Genomic DNA, 19390 nt, shown 5'->3' on the forward strand with positions numbered 1-19390 from the left:
CCTCTCCAGTCCCTCCCACCTCAAGAATTCATTCTGAGGACCTTACCCGAGACCGATGCACTGGGTTGTCAAAGTCGGTCCCATCTGGAGCCAGGAGCAGCCAGCCACCATAAATAGGTTTTGCCTGGAGGAGAAAAAAGAGGGCAGGTCATCAGTGGCCTTGGGCCAGAGAGAGAACAGGTTCAATGGTCAAGTTAAAGATCAGTGCTCCCTGGAAACAGAAGTCACCTCTACTTAGCACACATCAGGCATCTCATTCCCAGCCAAAGGCTGAGTCTCCCAAGAAAGATGTTTGGGAGTAAAAGGCTCCTGGGGGTCTGTAGCAACTGGTGTGGAGATGGGGACACAGAACGTAGTGGGACTCTGAGAAACTGCCAAGTACAGGAACTCCTACGACACAGACGCCTCCCTCAAGTTCCTGATCAAGCCACGAGGATCAGGAAACAATGGCATTTCCAATCACCATGTGAGTACCCACCACTGTGTGCCGGGTACTACGTATATCACGCAAACACAGTCTAAAGCCCTCATTCTGACAGTACAAAACAGGGCCTGGGAGAAGAGACACTGCTTTATTAGTGATCACAGCTAGCAATGGCCAAAGAATCGTCAACATCCTGGCTATGTGACGCTGGGCTGAAAACCCTGTGGTTGAGTTTCAACTGTCCCATCTGAAAGGTGGGGGTGACGGTAATCATATCTACACCTCATGAGACTTATGTGAGGATTGATGAGATAATCCAAGTAAAACACAGCACAGGAATATAAAATGGTGCAGCCACCATGGAAAATTCTGGCACTTCCTCAAAGAGTTAAACACAAAATTCCACTCAACCCAGAGCTCCACTCCTGGGTATATACATCTGAGAAGACTGAAAGCAGGTGCTCAAATAAAAACCTGGACCTGAATGTTCACAGCAGTACTATTCCTAATCGCCAAAAGGTAGAAACAGTCCCAATGGACATCAATAGATGAGAGGATAAGCAAAATGTGGCACATCCATTCAACAGAATATTATCAGCCATAAAAAGGCACCAAGTCCTGGCACGATCTACAACATGGACAAACCCTTAAGACATTATCCTGAGTGAGAGAACATAGACACCAAAGACCATAGATTGTATGACTCGGCTTACACGAAAAAATCCACAATAGGTAAATCCACAGAAACAGAAAGCAGATTAGTGGTTGCCAGGACATGGAGGGAATGGGAAATGGGAAATGACTGCCAACAGGTATGGGGTTTCTTTGTGGGATGATGAAAATGTTCTGGAATTAGAAAGTGGAGATGGTTGAATGACCTTGTGAATATGCTAAAAGCCACTAAATTGTACCCTTTAAGGGGCTGAATTTTATAGTTCGTAAATTATATCTCAAAAAAAGTGTATGAGGAAAAAAACATTAAGCGCAGTGTTTGGCCTCTAAGTGCATAATAAATGTTAGCTGTTAATTTTTTTTTTTTTTTTTTAATGAAGAGTCCCCCATCCCCCAAGACCCTGAGAGTAGGAGCTCAACAGGAGTTGAGACACTAGACAGACACTCTGGCTCCACCTTCCTTTTCAGCCATACCCAGCTGGTGACAAGCCACTGGAAAAGGCACAACCAAGCCAATTTGTCCACTACCCTTTGGAGGGCAGTAACACAAAACTCAAATCCTCTGCCTGCTGTTTACACACATGACTCATCTCTGGGAAAGCATTAGGGTCCTCTAACCATGCTTTTTATTCAGCACTTTCCAAACTGGAGCCCTGTCACACCACCTCATTTTATAGCTGTGGAATCTGTGACTCAGAGAGGGAAGGTCACTTGCCAGAGGTCACAGAGCATTCTGGGGTAAGCCAAGAACACTCCTTTTTCTTGGCTTCTGCAGGGTCCTCTAGGCCCCCAGGGGGAAGCTCTGGCTTTTCCCCATGAAAGTGAACATAGTAGGAGCTTCAGGCAAGGGGTATGAGGGGGCTGAGGAACGGAAGTCAGGGACTGGTTTTGATGAAACATGGGAGGTGGGTGCTGGCAGGGAACCTGGGGTTAGAGGGACACGACCCAGGAGGGCCATGGGGGATGTGGAATGAAATTCTGTCTCGGAAAACAGGAGTAAAGAGAGTAAGGTTTGTAACAAATACCAGCCCGGTGGCGCCCAGCCATTCCCCAAGCAGGCAGGCACACTCACTCAGCGGGCTCTCTCACACCACTCAGTGACATACGTACACAAGACGGAAAGGTGAGGGCCAGGGGGTGATTCTGGGCCAGGTGATTTCCCCACTTCACCTCTTAGTTTGCAGTTCCCTGAGGTGTGAAATCAGGAGGTTAGACAACAAGGCCGTGTCTCCTCCATTTCTGTCTAGCCGTGATTGTATGCTACTCTCCTGGTCTCTGGCCGCAGGGCTTTGGGGAGACTTCATATTAGCAGCTACATCGACCTAATCTTTCTCCAAAAGGAGCAGATGGAAAAGTGAGGGGCTGATACAGGTCCCCTCAGAACCCACCACCCATCACGAGCACTGTTATTGACTGAACATCTATCTACTCAGGACTAGTGTGCGCCAGCCCCATGTGCTGCAAACCAGGGGGCTGCCAGCACCCACCTCACTTTGTCAGGTCCTTCTTGGACACACCACCCCAAAGGGGACCCTTCCAGGTGGGCAGGTTGTCCTGAAAAGTGGGAGGCTGGGCCAATGGAGGGCACAGGGCAAGAAACAAGTGCTCTAGGGGCACCTGGGTGGCTCAGTCGGTTAGGTGTCTGCCTTTAACTCAGGTCTTGATCCCAGGGTGCTAGGATTGAGCCCCACATCAGGCTCCCTGTTCAGTAGGGAGCTTGCTTCTCCCTCTGCCTGCAGCTCCCCCTGCTTGTGCTCACTTGCTCTCTCTGTCAAATAAATAAATAAATAAATAAACTCAGCCTTCCCTCACAAACCCAATAAACCAGAGGCTGCACTTCTGGCTGGTCTCTGGGAAGAGGCTGCTGGTGATCTGGGTGTCGTTCTCAACTGAAAGTCCTTTCAAAAACGGTTACTTGAAACTTCTGCTTCTGGAAGATAGGTAGACATAATTTTCCTTATTCCTCCTACTAAGTACAAATCAAACCTCAGACACTGTATATAATAAAAACCTAAGGAGACTCTGCAAGGTAGAGGGAAGAGGGCTGGGGATCCTGAGACCTGAAAACAACATGGAGATGTGCACCCTGGCTTCTCTTTTTGTCTCACTGTCCCAGACTAGGTACTGGAAGAATGAGCAACCTGGAAGTGCCAACAGGTGCAAATAAAAGCCCCAATAAAAACTGCTCTCTCTAGCTGAAGAACCAGGGAAGGAACAACCTGGTAAGACAAAATATTCTACGATAACTATTCCATTCCTGCCAGACATGACAAGAAAGACTCAGCTCCAGCCCCACCCATGCCAGCAAAGGCTTCCTTCCTACCCTTGCCAGCTAAGAGGCGCCCCAGCACCCCTACCAGGAAGGTGTCGGGAGGCCAGGCAGGGAGCTGGGATTTTTGCCCCCCACTCCGAAGTAACAAGGTCCCTCTCCCTCTCCCTGCTGGGATAGAGTCAGAGGAAGACATGTGGGGAGCTGAACTCTCACCCCTGCTCCAAAGTAACAAGGAACCTCCCCCATCAGGTGTCAGTGGAGGCCAAGTGGGCAGCCTGGACTTCTACTTCCACCTGAAAGTAAAAGATGGTGGCTCCCCCCACCCCCCTACCCTCACTGGAGTAGTGGTCAGAGAAAGCCAACTAGAAAAGAAGGGTCAAACACAATCCACAGTCACCTAAAATAACACAAAAATATCCAAGTTTCAATCAAAAAAATCACCAGCATACTAAGAACCAGAAAGATCACAAACTGAATAAAACAAGGACAATCAACAGATGCCAACACCAAGGTGACAGCCATGTCAGAATTATCTGATGAGGCAGCAATGCTGAAATGTTTCAACAAGAAATTATAAACATGCTTGGAATAAGTGGAAACACAGAAAGCCCCAGCAAAAAAACAAAACAAACAAAAAACAACCAGGAGATATAAAAACCAAATGGAAATTCTGAAACTGAAAAATACAATAAATGAAATAAAAAGCTGATTGGATGGACCCAACAGCAGAATGATGGAAACCACAAGGAAAGAATCAGTGAACTGGAAGAAAAGTAACAGAAATTACCCAATCAGGGGCGCCTGGGTGGCTCAGTCTTAAGCATCTGCCTTCAGCTCAGGTCATGATCCCAGACTCCTGGGATCAAGCCCCACTTCGGGATCCCTGCTCAGCGGGGAGCCAGCTTCTCCCTCTCCCACTCCCCCTGCTTGTGTGCTCACTCACTCTGTCAAATAAATAAATAAAATCTTAAAAAAAAAATGAAAGAAATTACCCAATCAGGCAACAGAGAGAAAAGAGACTAAAAGAAATAATAAGAGAAAAACAGAGTCTTAGAGACCTGTAGAACAATATAAAAGATCTATCATCTGTGTCATCAGACTCCCAGAAAGAGAAAAGGACAGTAGGGTGGAAAAAGCACTTGAATAAACAATGGTTGAAAACTCCCCAAATTTGGCAAGAAAGGCAACCTCTAATTCAAGAAGCTGAGTACACTCCAAAGGATAAATCCAAAGGAATCTACACCAAGACACAACAAAATTAAATTTCTGAAAACTAAAGACAAATACAAACTCTTGAAAGCAGCCAAAGAAAAGTAACAGCTTATAGATAGGAGAAAACCAAATATGACAACAGTGGACTTCTCATCAGGAACCTCAGAGGCCAGAGGCAAGTGGTACAATACTTTTCAGGCACTGAAAGGAAACCGTCAATCCAGAGAAAATATCCTTCAGAAATGAAAGCGAAATCTCAGATGAGTTCCTCAAAAAATTAAAAACAGAACTACCCTACAATCCAGGAATTTTACCCCAAGATTAGAAAACCCCCAATTCAAAGGGATACATGAACCCCTATGTTTACTGCAGCATTATTTACAAGAGCCAAACTATGGAAGCAACCCAAGCGTCCACTGACATACGAATGGATCAAGAAATGTGATATTTATCTACAATGGAATATTACTCGGCCATAAAAAAGAATGAAATCTTGCCATTTGTAACAACATGGATGGACCTAGGGAGTATAATGCTAAGTGAAATGTCAGAGAAACACAAATACCACATGACCTCACTCAAAAGTGAAATTTAAGAAACGATGAAAGACGAAACGCTTTTCCTCCCAGATAAGGAACTAGGCAATGATGTCCACTCTCAGAACTACAGTGCTAGAATTTCCAGCAAGTGCGATAAGGCAGAAAAGGAAATAAAAAGCATGTAGATCAGAAAGAAAAAATAAAATGTTTACAGATGACATAATTTTCTATGTAGAAAAACAAAGAATCTGTTTTTAAAAACTAAAACTAGTGAGTTCAACATACAAAAATCAACTGTATTTCTATATACTAGCAGTGAATATGTGGACACCAAAATTAAAAATGTAATACCATTTACAATCGCTTAAAAAAATGAAATACTGGGATGCCTGGGTGGCTCCTTGGTTGAGCATCAGGTCATGATCCCAGGGTTCTGGGATCGAGTCCCCGGTTGGGCTCCCTGCTCAGCCAGGAGTCTGCTTCTCCCTCTCCCTCTGTCCCTTTCCTGCTTATGCTCGCTCACTCTCTCAAATAAATAAAATCTTAAAAAAAGAGAACTATTTAGTTGTAAATCTAACAAGGCATGTACAAGACTTGCATGCTAAAAAAAACTACACAACACTGATAAAAGAAACCAAAGAAGTGCTAAAAAAAAAATGGAAAGACATATTATGCTCATAGACTGGAAGATTCTAAGATGCCAATTTTCCCCAAATCGATATACAGAATTAATGCAATTACTAATCAAAAGCTCAGTAAGGCTTGCAGATATAGACAAGATTACTCTAAAATTTAAATGGAAAGTCAAAGAAACTAGAATAGTTTTAAAAATTAAAAAAGAATAAAGAGGGAGGCATTCATCTACTCAATTACAAGATTTAGTACATATCCACAGTATTCAAGATTGTGTGATATTAGTGGAAGGTGAGATACATAGATCAACAGAACAGAATGGAGGGGCGTCTGGGTGGCTAAGTCAGTGAAGCATCTGACTCTTGATTTCAGCTCAGGTCATGATCTTAGGGTTGTGAGATCAAGCCCCATGTAGGGGTCTGTGATGGGTGTGAAGCCTGCTTAAGATCCTCTCTCTTCCGCTGCCCCTCTTCCCCGCCTCTCTTCCACTCTTAAAAAAAAAAAAGAGAGAGAGAGAGAGAACAGAAGAGAGAACCCAGAAACAGACCCACACAAATATGTCCAACTTAATCTTGGAAAAAAGGTGCTAAACAATTCAGTGGAGGAGAGACAGCCTTTTGACAAATGGTGCTGAAGCCACCGGACATCCACAGGCAAAAAATAAATAAAGCTCAATCTTACACAAAAATTAGCTAAGAATGAAACACAAACTGACAAATCAAACTTCATTAAAATTAAAAATTTTTGCTGTGTGAAGGCCCTACAAGGAGGGTGAAAAGATAAGTCACAGAATGGAATAAAAATATTTGCAAACCACATGCCCAACAAAGGACTAGTATCCAGTAGAGTATACTAAGCCCTCTTGAAACTCAACAGTAAAAAAACAAAAACAAAAACACAACAATCTGTTTAGAACCATGAGCAATATAAGCCTATCAGAATGGCTAAAATTAAAAATGGTGACAACACCAAATGCTGGCAGGAATGTGAGCAAAGTCTATGACTCATACATTGCTGGCAACAATGTGAAATGGTACAGCCACTCTAAAAAAGTTTAGGAGCTTCTTTAAAAACTAAGCATGCAATTACCCCATGATCCAGGAACTGCACACCTGGGTACTTATTCCAGAAAAACAAAAGTTTGCATTCACACAAAAACTGTACATTTCTGAATGGTTATAGCAGCTTTATTTGTAATAGCCAAAACCTGGAAACCCAGATGTCCTTCAGTAGGTGAGCAGTTAAAGAAACTGGTACATGACTCCCCTGGAATACTAGTCAGCGATAAAAAGGAACAAACTTGATCCACACAATCTGGGTGAATCTCCAGAGAATTATGAGTGAAAAAAGCCAAAACTGAAAGGCTACATGCTGTATGATCCCATTTACATACAATTCTTGAAATGTGTAATTTCTATAAATGGAGAACAGATCCACGGCTGCCAGGGGTTAAGAGGTAGTAATGGTGGGAGGGCAGGGGCGTGGCGTGAGGGGACCTGGAAGGATGGAAATGCCTTGATCTTGACTGCATCAATGTCAATATCCTGATTCTGACACCGCACTATAATTTTACAAGGTTTTACCACTGGGGGAAACTGGGTAAGGTGTACGTGGAATAGCTGTACATTTTCTTAAAACTGCACAGAAAAATACAATTATCTCAAAATAAAAAGTTTAATTAAAAAAAAATAAAACCCAAACCTGTTACTTGCTGAATACTGCCTCCACCCACATACAGGCATTTAGCACTGGAAGGAGACCCTCCACAGCCCCATACCAGAGGCTCCAGCCATGAAGACCTCGGTGGTCCACAAGGGCCTTCCCCAGGCCAGGATGGCCCTCCACGGCCCTCAGCTGTGCTGAATGAGCTCCACTGGCCTTTCCAACAGCTTCTCCTGGAGGCCACACAAACCCACATGTGTACACCCTGTTGGGCCTGTCCTTCTGCCCCTTTTCCTCTCGCCACCCTCCAGGCAGGTCTGGGCTGCATCAGGGAGAGCCCAACTGCCTCAACTCAGGCCAAGTGGGCAGGCCACAGGCAGGGGAAGATGCAAACGTCCTGGCCTGCTTTACACAGCGTTGTCAAGCTGCCACAATGATGCTTCCCAGAAACATACAAGCCTCTGGACACAGCCGCCCGATCACAATCAGCTCTGAGGCATCGGGAACATTACATGCTCGGCTCTTAGCAACATGTGGCCTGAGGCTCAAAGAGCAGGGACGTCAGTGACGGATTTCTAATGGGTGGTTAACCTCGATTTTCCTGTCCTCAGATTCACCCACCCTGTGAGTGTACATGGTGCCGAGAAAGGCAGATACACTGCACGCTATGGCACTGAAGAGTGAGTACCCAAAACTACTGATGCAAAAATGTGGGCTCCACCTTTCCCAGTCCCTGATAACATCCCGTCATCCTAAAGGCCCTCTATGGTCTGGTGTCCCCTTACTGGCCCCTACACAGGCCCCCTCAAAATCCTACACCCCCTTCAAGTACAGGAACTGACCCAAAGCCAACTGCTTACTGAGAACTTACTGTGGCTGCTACCGCCATTAATCCAGGACACTGCCACCTCCCCCTTCTCTGGACTGCTCTGTTATACTTACACCTCCCAGGGGAAAGAAAAATATTCCATCAGGCACAAGAATTGCTTGTGGAGGGCTCTTTGCCCCATCCCGCTGCCCCTCCTAAGTTCCATTATCTCCCAACCCCAAGCCATCCACGTTCCTTCCCTCTTAGAACACTCAGCTCGCCGCGGAGTCCCGCCTCCCATCTAGCACAGTGCCCTGTACAGAGTCGGGCTGCAGTCACTGAAACACACATCCACATGAGTCAGTGGACATACTTCCTAGTCGCCACCACGCAGCCGAGACTGCTCCTAAACTGTGCTCTGAGCACGGCCGGTAAGGCCTTCCCAGCCAAGACCCAGGGGAGCCCAGATGGCACTTCCAGCCTCCATACCTGGAGCTCCCATGGTGCTAGTCGGTACTGGTTGGCCCCGGGGGACAACCAGCAGGCTGAGGCGCAGGCAGACAGGCTGAACTTCATGTGTACTTCTCCGTTCTCTGATTCCGACCCCCCAGTCATGCCACGTCTGCCACACTAGCAGAGACACAAAGAAGTGCTGTGGGAACCCAGCACTCTCCAAGAGCGGCAATGTGGCCGTATGTGGGGAGAACCACCGCCTTCCCAGACTCCTGCCCCAGGAACCCCACAGCCAGAAATTAAGCTGAAAGAAATAACACAGAGAAGCAAAAAGCTCCCCTCATGATTGAAGAGGAACTCAATGTCCAACAAGCAAATGGCTAAATGAATGCTGATTATCAACTCACGAAAATATTACACAGCCATTAACTATAAATACCTATGAGGAATTCAAGAACCCCTTGAGAGTATGTGCCCACGGGATTCCACCAAGCCAGTGCTTCCTGCACAGAGCCAGGTGGCTTCATTCCATCTGTCTCCTGGATGACTGGCACCCTCTGGAGGTGTTCAGTGGAATTTCCCCAGTTGCTGCTGTGAAGCTGGAATCACTCAAGGGACCAGAGATAAAAATGTGATGTGCACTTCCCTCCCCAAGGGGCTCTTGTATTAGTGAAGGAGACCAGGCATGGGAAGAAGCATCCAGGGTAGGATGTAAAAATGTGGCCTTTTATTATAAAATGCATCATAAGGACAGAGAAAGATTGGGAGTCAACGAGAAAACAGCTATTGTGTTGACTGCTGGGATCATGAGCAAGTCTTGGGTTTTTTTGTTTGCTTTTACCATTTTTTGTAAAGTATATATAGTACTTACCAGATATTACTTTTTTTTTTAAAGGGAGGGGGAGATGTTTGCCTGACTGTGCATGCATGACTTCTGATACAGTACTAATAGAACATCTTCCAAAAGATGGCAGGGGGTGGTGGGCAAGGGCCTGACTGTTCCTGTCAGAATAAGAAATAGACGAGGTCAAGGAATCCCTGTACTCCACTCTCCACCAATGGCATGACCTAACAGCTCTGGATAATTAGTGTAAAGACCATGGCCTGGGAACCAGAAGGCCCAAGTTCAAGTCCTAGTTCTATGTCTTAGTTGGTGTGTGGCCCAGGGCAAGACATTACCTCTGTGAATCTCAGTTTCATCATCTACAATAGAAAAACACACATAACTTTTCCATACCATTTTTTAAAAAATTACATCAGACACAAACACATACTGGGTCACTGAACAATCAATGGCCCAGAGTCAGGGATATACATCCCAGCACCTACATAGGGCCGTGCACATAGCCGGTGCTCAGACCAAACTGGGGGTACCGCTTGGGGACCAGCAGCACTCAGGGGAGTGAGCCCCACAGTGGAGGTTATGAGTGGAGGTCCCCAAAGGAGCGTGATGGGCAGGACTGCAGAGTATTTGAGGCCAGTCCAGAAGGACCCCAGGGCCTCCCGACTCTGAGCGTAGGGGCAGAGCATGCAAAGCCCACACAGGCTCCCTCATATCAGGCTAAACGCCTGAATTCCGAGCACAGTGACCGTCCCCATTAAAGTTCTTCAAGAGGAAAAGTCCCACAGTCCTGAAGAATCCATATATGCGAGGGCCAGTATCCCAGCTTTGGGGAAATTCCTGGAAAAAAGATTTCTCTGGGCCAAAGGTGGGGTATAGGGACCTGCGCTCAAGCATGAGCTGGGGGACAAATGGCCCTTGGTAGAGGATTCATTAAAAGATCTATGGGCAGAATGTATGTAGACTGCAGCTAATACACCTGTAGTTTCGAGGTTCCTTCCTTGCCCTTTTTTTTTTTTCCCCAAAAGAGTTTCTCTGGCAACACTTTTAGGTTCATAACAGGCTGTTAATATTTTCTGCATTTTGGTTCTAAAAGGAGAAATGATGCCTGGGCAGCAGCCATCTGGCCATCTTTATGAGCTTGTAAATCAAGCTCATAAGAATTCAAGGTCACCTGTCTTTTCCGAGACATTTCAAGTAAGTCAGTAAAAGGAGATCTGAGCACATGTGAAAGTCAGTCTCAGGCCTTAACCTTGCCAAGACTTTACTGTATCCTAGGTGCCCACCTGCCTAGCCCATGGCAGGGGGGTTAGCACACAATTCTGAGCATGCCTACTAGGGCCAAAGCCCTCAAGCAAGTGGGGCATCTCTTTCAGAACAAGCCTGCCAGGGCCAATCATCATCAGTGAGGGTGTTGGCCATCTCTGCCGACCCCGAGAGGCCACACACACACTTGTTCCCCACAAGGCCATGAGACCTAAACCGTGCTGGGACTCCTAAGACTTGTCTCAAGGCCTGGAGAATACCGTGATGTTGCTTTACATTCAGTTCTGGACCCAAACTACATTCCTCAATACGCCCACCATATGCCAGCATGAACTTCCAGGGCCTGTCGTTTGCCTCTGAAAGTCAGCAGAGAACAACCAACCATCACCAAGATACTCACAATCGTACTACAGCCACTCTGGGTGATTCAACATGATCAGAACCCAGGGCCGTGACCAGGGTGAAAGCCTGGCCTTCCAAGTGAGAAAGGCAGCTGTTCCCCGGCCGGCAGGATATCATCAGGTATGTGGCCTGGAGGACACACACTCGATCTAACTGAGCACACTGGGGAGTCAGGTAAAAATGCCCATTGGTTTCCTCTCTTTGTCACATCTATCCTGCCTTCCACTGTCCTCAGAGCTAACATCCACAGCTTATGAGGCTGGTCACTGCTCCACGCCCTTCATGTACTCTCCGGTCTTCACAACAAACCTATGAGGTATATGCCATCAGCACCTCCATCTGACATTCAAGGACACTGAAGTGACCTGTCTAAGCAGGCTCTGAGCCGTGACCACCTGGCCCCCTAGCTGGCCTGTAATCACTCCACACTGCTCCACGTCGGTGAGCCACTTCCCAAAGTAAAGGCCAGAGTCATCTGAACAGGAAGCATGTTCTCCTGGAGGGTCTAGTCCTGACCCGCACATCACGCAGGGTCTCCCCAGACACCCTTGCAGTCGAGGTCGAGAACCTGGGTGTGCATGGCACCTGTGAGTTCATCACTATGGGATGAACCAAACACAGACCACCCTCCAGAGAGCCACCCATTCAGCTTGGCCGGGCACCCTGGATTGTTAAGGTGTTCTGGGAGCTGAAGGAAATTGTGGGGCTCTTCTCTGGAAGGAGGAGTCTTCCTTACCTGTGCAAACAGTAAGGGTGAGCACAGGCTCCCACCTCTTCCCCACCCCAGAGAAAGTACAGTAACCCTGTGATTTACCATTCAGACAAAGATACTGTGGGGAAAGAGTTGGGACCCTATTAATTACCAAGACATGTGACCCTGGAACTCAGGAGAAATGCAGCTTACCAACCTTTGGTGCCAAAGGCCACGACACAGAACCATCAACGCAAAGATAAGAAAGCCACCGGAAATACCCACAATGAGACAAAGGCACAAAAAGTGGAACGAAGGGAAAGGAACTCGGCACCAGGGGCAGAGACAGGAGGTCTGGGAGAGACTTCCTGTGAGAAGTTCGCAAAGGACCAACTTCAGAAACTGAAGTCAGGGACATGAGCTTGGGGAAAGCAGGCAGAACTGAGCCAGCATCACGCCAGCCGACGTGTGCAGAGGTTCAAGCTTCCCTCCAGAGGAGGCAGCAGGGCCTTACACACAGTGTCACCCCATCTGGCAGTGTCATGGAAACAAGGGTTCCAGGAGGAGAGGCCACATCCCAAGAACTCCACAAGGCTCGGTATGATCGGGGTCCACACCTCCAGAGCTAGCGCGGAGGCCCCAAACCTCTAGACAATCTGCAGACGGGCCCACCCTTCAGCCAAATCAGAAGCAGCACAGGGCGGAGGCAGAGACAACAAATATTTGGTGAAACAATGACCTGAGTTCTACAAAGTGTTATCGGATGGCCCCTTGGTTTTGGCAGAGAATGCTTCTGCACTGCTGACACATACTTGCCCAGACCGCACGCATGGGTGTGTGTGAGGGGGAGGCCAACATCATGTCCGTACAGCGTGCTCAGGGGGACCTGGGGTAACCACGATAGGGTAGAATGGAGGTGGAATGTGTGCTATTAGCTATGCGTGGATAGCAAATGTCAAGCAGAAAACGACAAGAAGATGGGAAATGAACATGTCAAAGAATGGTTTGGTAAGATATGAATTAGGAGTACAAACCAAGAATGAGGTGGGGTAGTAACTGTCTTGGGGTATTCCTGTAATAGCTTTACTGAGGTATAATACACATACCATACAACTCCCCCATTTAAAAGTGAGCACAATTCAATAGTTTGTAGTGCATCCATCACCACAGTTTTGGAACCCCCCAACTCCTGCCACCCCCAGAAGAAACCCTGTAATCTTTAGCTGTCATTCCCTAAACCGTCCATTCCTCACCCCCCTCCCCCATTCCAATCCCTGGAAACCACTACTCTACTTTCTGTATCTATACATTTGCCTATTCTGGACATTTTGTATGAACACAATCAGATGACGAGTGATCTTTTCTGACTGCTCCCTTTCCTTAGCATGATGTTTTCAAGGTTTATCCACACTGTAGTACGTGTGTATATTTTACACCTTTTTATGGCCAAATAATATTCCATTTATGAACATACCACAATTTGTTTATCTACTCAACTGCCGCTGGACGCTGGAGTCATTTCTCCCTTTTGGTGGCTGTGAACATTGATATACAAGTTTGGTGACGGTTTTTCAACCTTCTTTAAGAGAGGTCAAAGAGGTAAACACCACTTATCAATGTAAAGTCTGGACAATGAATGCTTCAAAAGCCAAAAAAAAAAAAAAAGGAAAAAAAGGTTGAAGGAGGTGCTGGAAGGGGATTCCTGAGAGGCTCCCCATAGGCAGACTCAGGGGCAGGCAGCACTAGCTACACAGACCAAATCTCAAGCTGAAAACATCTCAAAGAGACAGACATAGGCTTTCCATAAAGCCTTTCCACGTGGATGGAGAAGAAAGGGGCAGAGAAAATATTTTCTTTAACAGATGCCATAAAAAATACAGTCATAACAAAGATTGTGGTATACCTGAAAGATCTGAGGCCATGGGGATAACTCCCTTATTTAACACTAAAGACATCAAAATTCCTGTAGAGCCACTGAATCCAAGGGGCAGGACCTGGTTGAGGGGCATCGTAGTCTTAAAATGAAGAGGTAATTTTCCTCTGAGGAAAATTCTGAGGGTTGATCCAAACTTCTTCCTAAAAATAAAATTTAGTGAGGGGCGCCTGGATGGCTCAGTTGACTAGCATCTGACTTGGGCTCAGGTCATTATCTCCGGGTCCTGGGATCCAGCCCCACATTGGGCTCCTCACTCAGCGGGAGTCTGCTTCTCTCTCTCCCTCTACCCCGCTTGTCCTCTCTCTCAAATAAATAAAATCTTTTTAAATAAATAAATAATCCCATTTGTGTCACACAGACCTCTGGGGCCTCCAAGATTCCCTTAAATCCTCTTTCCACCCACATGCTTAGAGGAAGCAGGGCCCGACCAGCCCTCTAAGACCAAGGAATGCGAATCTCCCTCTCCACCCTGACTTCTGACCCAAGCCCCAACCCTGCACCTCCAGGGAAAGGGGGAGTATCACCTGGCCACTGCCATGCTTCCTTCCAACTCCCGTGTCCAAAGCTCCAGGTCAGGAACTGGGATGGGGTCTTGGAAATTACCAAGCACCGCTAAGTGAACAGATGAAAAGATCAGGGTCATCTTGCCTTCTGGCCACAAAGCTAATCAGTGACAGGGGCCCAAGGAGAACTGCCTGCCCCCCGTTTGTTATTCCTTGGCTGCCCCTTGCTCCCCATATGAGAACCCAGCCCTGTCACTAGTCTAGTCTCCATCCTAAAACATTCCAGGCACCTCTGGCCCCTCCCTTTCAGGAGCTGTGGAGTGCGGTGGTGGAATCTAACGGCAAAGCAACCTCCTTCTCCAAGCCTCAGACGCCTGTCTGTGCACTCAGGAGAATATAACCTACCCCATACTCTTCACCTTGAGTCCCTACCACATGCCGTGTACCTGCATTTCATTTATTCTTCAGAGAGCCAGCCCTTGGTGACAGGAAGTAAGGGTGAGCTAGTCCTGGAGTGTGCCTGCTGCTGAAGAGAGCAGGCACTTGTCCCCAGTGGTCCCCTTATCACCTGCTGCCCTTTGCACATCTGACACCTCACTCCAAGGAGGCTGCTTCAGGCCCTCGCCCGGATTCTGCACCTGCATCAGCTCCATCATGACAGGAGTCCTCCCTGCCACTCCTATCACGGCCTTCCAGCAAATGATCCAACCTGAGCTAGACTAGTGATTTTCAAAGTATGGCAGTCCTCGGGACCCTTTTGGGGGTCCACGAGCCAGAACTATTTTATGAGGTCTTCACTTCCTCACTTTCATTCCTTCCCTAGTGTAGAGCAGAGTTTGCCAGAGGCTATGTGACATGACATCACAACAGACCGAGTGCAGAAGACAGGAGAATCCAGCTGTCTTTCATGATGACAGATGTTATGGAGATTTGCAAAAAGGCAAAATAGTGTGGCTCCTCTCAGCAGATTTATTTGTTGTTTTGGAAAAGTAATTTTTCAGAATACACCTGTTATTTATGTGAACATGTAACGGGTTTATTTTATTTTTAAATAGATTAATAAATTTCTAAACATTTCTCAGTTTTAAGTTCTAGTCCAACAAATACTACAGATGTAACCCACATGGACAAAAGCCCTTTGAGGGCCTCAATAATCAAGAGCATAAAGGAGTCTCCAAAACAAAAAGCTTGAGAACCACTGGCCTAGCCAATCATCCCACCCCTACCCCCACCTCAAATCCTCAGGTCAGTGACTGGCCCGTCCTGCCCTCACACCCTTGCTTCCCTCAGCACTCTGCTCATGCTATCACCCTGGCTCTCTGTCAGCCCAAACACAAATGCGCCTTCAGGTCCATCTCCAAGTTTCTACTCAAGACTCCTTTCTCCTCCACAGCACTACTTTAAAAGACTGCTTATCTCGCACCAGACTTACCACAGTGGCTGTACTACATACATGTGGAAATGAAACAGACTCCCGCACACACCAGGCAGGGAGCCCTTCCTCTGGGCGAGGCAAAGCTCTGCTGAGGAGGGGAGGTCCGGAGAGGGGGCTGGGCTCCACACAGCCAACATCCACCATGGGTCCCTCCCCTGGAGGCCACTGAGGGAGGCTGAAACACTGGAACGACCAAGCACCTTGAGTGTTCCTTAGGAATCTGGTACATACACTGTACATAGATGTGACTTATGTTCTTCGGTATGCATCAAATATTTCATTCTATTAAAAGATATTAACACGGGGGTCAGGGTAAATTAGTGATTTTCTAACCGTGACGACAACGGGAGGTGGTGTTTCAGGGGCTGCTGCAGAGTGTGGGGTGGGCGGAGCTCCGGGGGGGTCTCACAGGTAGCACCGTCCTCTCCTCCCATCCCTCACATATGTGAGTTCCATGTTCTGTTTCAAGGGGCTCTGTGCTCTACTCCTGAAGAGATGAAGTTTGAAAACTGATAACTAGTGACCAGGCCAGATCATCTCTTTTCCCTCTTAGTGACCCCAACATCTTTTGGAAGCCCAACAGCAGCAGCTCCCCATGCATCTCACCATTGGAACACTCCAGTGTCTCCCTATGTTGTCTGGCCTTCAACTCCTATGCTCCCTCAGCCCCCCTCCCGCCAATATTAAAGCCCCCACTTAGATCCTTCCTGGCAGCTCCACTCATCTTCAGGTTAGACAGAAAGGGAAGAAAGGAAGGACTGAAGCTCAAAGTGGCTCAGCCATCCTGTGCATGGGCACAGCACCTCTACCACCACCTCTACCACCACCTCTACCACCTACCACCATGCTTGTAAGCCTGAGCGTTGCCCCGTACCCCCGTTCTCCATCCTGGACTCCTACAAATGAGGAACACAGGTCTGGGCAGCACCATACGCACTGTCATCCCAGCCAGCAGTCTGCAGTGCTGGCCTCTGGCTTGATGTGCTGATTCAAAACACAGATCACGAACAGAATGACCACTGGACCCGGATATTCCACTCCTAGGTCTCTACCCAGAAGAACTGAAAGTAGATGTTCAAATAAAACAAGCACATGAATGTTCATAGCAGCACTATTCACAACAGCCAAAATGTGGAAACAGCCCAAGCATCCACCTATAGATGAACAGATAATCTAAATGTGCTATGCCCATATACTGGAATATTATTCGGCCATTAAAAAAAACAACGAGGTAATGATTCATGCTACCACTGGATGAACTCTGAAAACATACTAAGTACAAGAAGCCAGACTAAACGCTACATACGCTATATCCATTTTAATGAAATTTCCAGCATAGGTAAAGCCATAAGGACAGAAAGCAGACTGGTGGTTGCTAAGGACTGGGAGTAGGGAGTAACAGCCTAATAGTTATGGGTGTTCTTTCAGGGTGATGAAATGTCTTAAACTATAGACTGGTGGTGTTTGCACAATACAATGAATGTGATGAATGCAATGGAACTGCATACTCTAAAATGGTTAATTTCATGTTATGTGAATTTCACCTCAAAAAACAAACAAAAAAAAAAACACAAAAAACAACCCCAAACAAAACCCACACACAGAGCTCCCTAGATCCCAGGCACAGAGAGAGTGAGGGCACACAGCTGATGGCCCACTCTCTGTCCTCCCCTCCCACACTTCCCAGCTCAGCTACCCGCTTACCCCTCTGCCCACACACATGCCCTGCAAGCCCAATCCATGCTCAGGGCTCCTCCCTGGACTGCAACAGCTGGAGGAAGAGGGAGAAAGTGACATTTTAAAAAGCCTCTTCCCTGTTCAGTCTTGACAAGGAGCCCATGGCCGCAGGATTTCTGGAACATGACGCCATTCGTGGCAAAGGGAGGAATGCTAGAGAATGTGTGGGGACACACTTCTGGGGCTTTGCAGGAAAGAGTCTCACCCTCTCCCTCAAAACGCAGTGCTTCCCATTAAGAAACAGGTAGGACGGGAAAGTGCCATGGGAAGAAAAAAAGAGACAAGAAATGTAAATAAGTTCAGCCCAGGCCTCATCCTCTCACCCCACCCTTCCCAGCACACACTCACCCTTCCGGCAGGACAGCTCCTGGCTCCTGGGACAGGAGGGCCACACACGAGCCAGAAATCTAACGTCCAGGAGGCCCACCTGACCCCGCTCAGGAGAGCGCAGGAAAGAGTGGAAGGAGGAGACCCTGTGTCAGACTGGGTTTGCCTCCCAGCTCTAGCACTTACAGTATTGCCCTTGGGCAAGTTACACGACCTCTTTCCAGCTCAGGTCTCTTATCTCTCTACTTCATAAGGCCACTGTGAATGTAAATGAGTTAACAGTGGCCTGGTACACAGCAATTACTGTTGGCTACAAAAGCCACCACCTCCACAATAAATAATCCCAGAGCACATCAACTGCTCCTTCGATTTAAGTATAGGAAAACCTCCACATCACAGGAGGCAGCATGACCACCCTTGCTGGTCCAGCTCCCCTGAAGAGGACCCCTAAGCTCACAGGGTTTCGAGGCAGGAAGAGTCAGCAGGCTGCTTGCTGAGATGGCATCTGCCTGTTAGAAGAGCTGTCTGCAGGCTCTCGCAAGGAACCACTTCTACCTGTTTAGACCCTAGAGAACGGTCCCCTTGGCAAAAGGCTCCCCTCCCTGGAAGCATGTGGCATTTGTAAAGCCTGAGGAGCAGTGGGGAGACTGGAAGGACGGACCTGCCAGCTGAAGTGAGTGAATCAACACTGGGGACCAGAGGGCCAGGACATGCCCTGGCCACATCTCCCACCCACCTGCCCATCAATTTGGGACAAAACCTGCGCTGCCCTCTACCCTCCAGCTGTTTCACCAGGCCCAGGGGCACAAGGACTTTGGTTCCCAGACAACTGTCCCAGAGACACCAGCAGGACAGTGGCTTCTTAATCCTCTGCTACCTTGTTGATGACAACTCAGACACTTCCGTGCAAAGTGACTTCTGAAATCAGTATCTGTCACTGCCATTCACGGGACCTGCACTATGTACTTCTGGGAGCGTGGCAGGGGCCCGGAGGTGGCTGCTGTGCCGAGCACTGCCCTCTGGAGCAGCCCACGGACTCTAATGCTAAGTCTTAGGCTAATGGCACCTGGCCTCTTCACTTCCTGTCCTCTACAAATTCTTAAAATCAGTTCCATCTTATTAAAAACAACCAAAAACCAAAAAAATAGTTCAATCTTTATACTTAAACATGTTCTGAAAATCAAACCCATAGAAGCAAACCGACTACGGCCTTTCCAATCCCAAGGGGCTACCATGAGGAAGTTGCTAGGCTGGTGCCAAGCAGCTCAGCAGGAGTGGAGGCAGCCTGGGCTTTTGTTCTGTGGGCGTGGAGGTAGACAAGAAATGGAGCTAGAGGGTCAGCTGTCCCACAAAACCATGGAGGCGGGTCCCCTCTCTGGGCCTATGTTGGGGAAAACGAACCCCACTTCCTGAGCACCACCCAGGTACCCGAGCATTTACAAATCCAGCACTTGCCACTTCTTGCATCATCTTCGCCACCATCACAGGCACCCACGACATGGGCATTATACAGTCCCCAGTTTTCAGAGGAAGGACAGATGCTGAAACTCTGAGTGACCTGCTCCATCACCATTAAA

General features: G+C 47.6%; 1 protein-coding gene across 9 annotated transcripts in view; it reads right to left on the reverse strand.

The window, feature by feature from the left end:
• MPRIP (myosin phosphatase Rho interacting protein) overlaps positions 1–19390 on the reverse strand; it is a 150764-nt gene that overhangs the window by 121428 nt on the left and 9946 nt on the right. For all 9 annotated transcript variants that reach the window (XR_010408343.1, XM_064582082.1, XM_045889691.3 and 6 more), the window contains exon 2: positions 47–124. Coding sequence is in view for 8 of the 9 variants with exons in the window: in XM_064582082.1 (XP_064438152.1) it covers positions 47–124 (78 nt within the window). In the remaining variant the exon portion in view is untranslated. The remainder of the gene's footprint in view (positions 1–46; positions 125–19390) is intronic.

The sequence above is a fragment of the Mirounga angustirostris genome, unplaced genomic scaffold, assembly GCF_029215605.1.
Source record: "Mirounga angustirostris isolate CCGP_5_RB_7025 unplaced genomic scaffold, mMirAng1.0.hap1 SCAF_17, whole genome shotgun sequence".
NCBI classification, from domain to species: Eukaryota; Metazoa; Chordata; class Mammalia; order Carnivora; family Phocidae; genus Mirounga; species Mirounga angustirostris.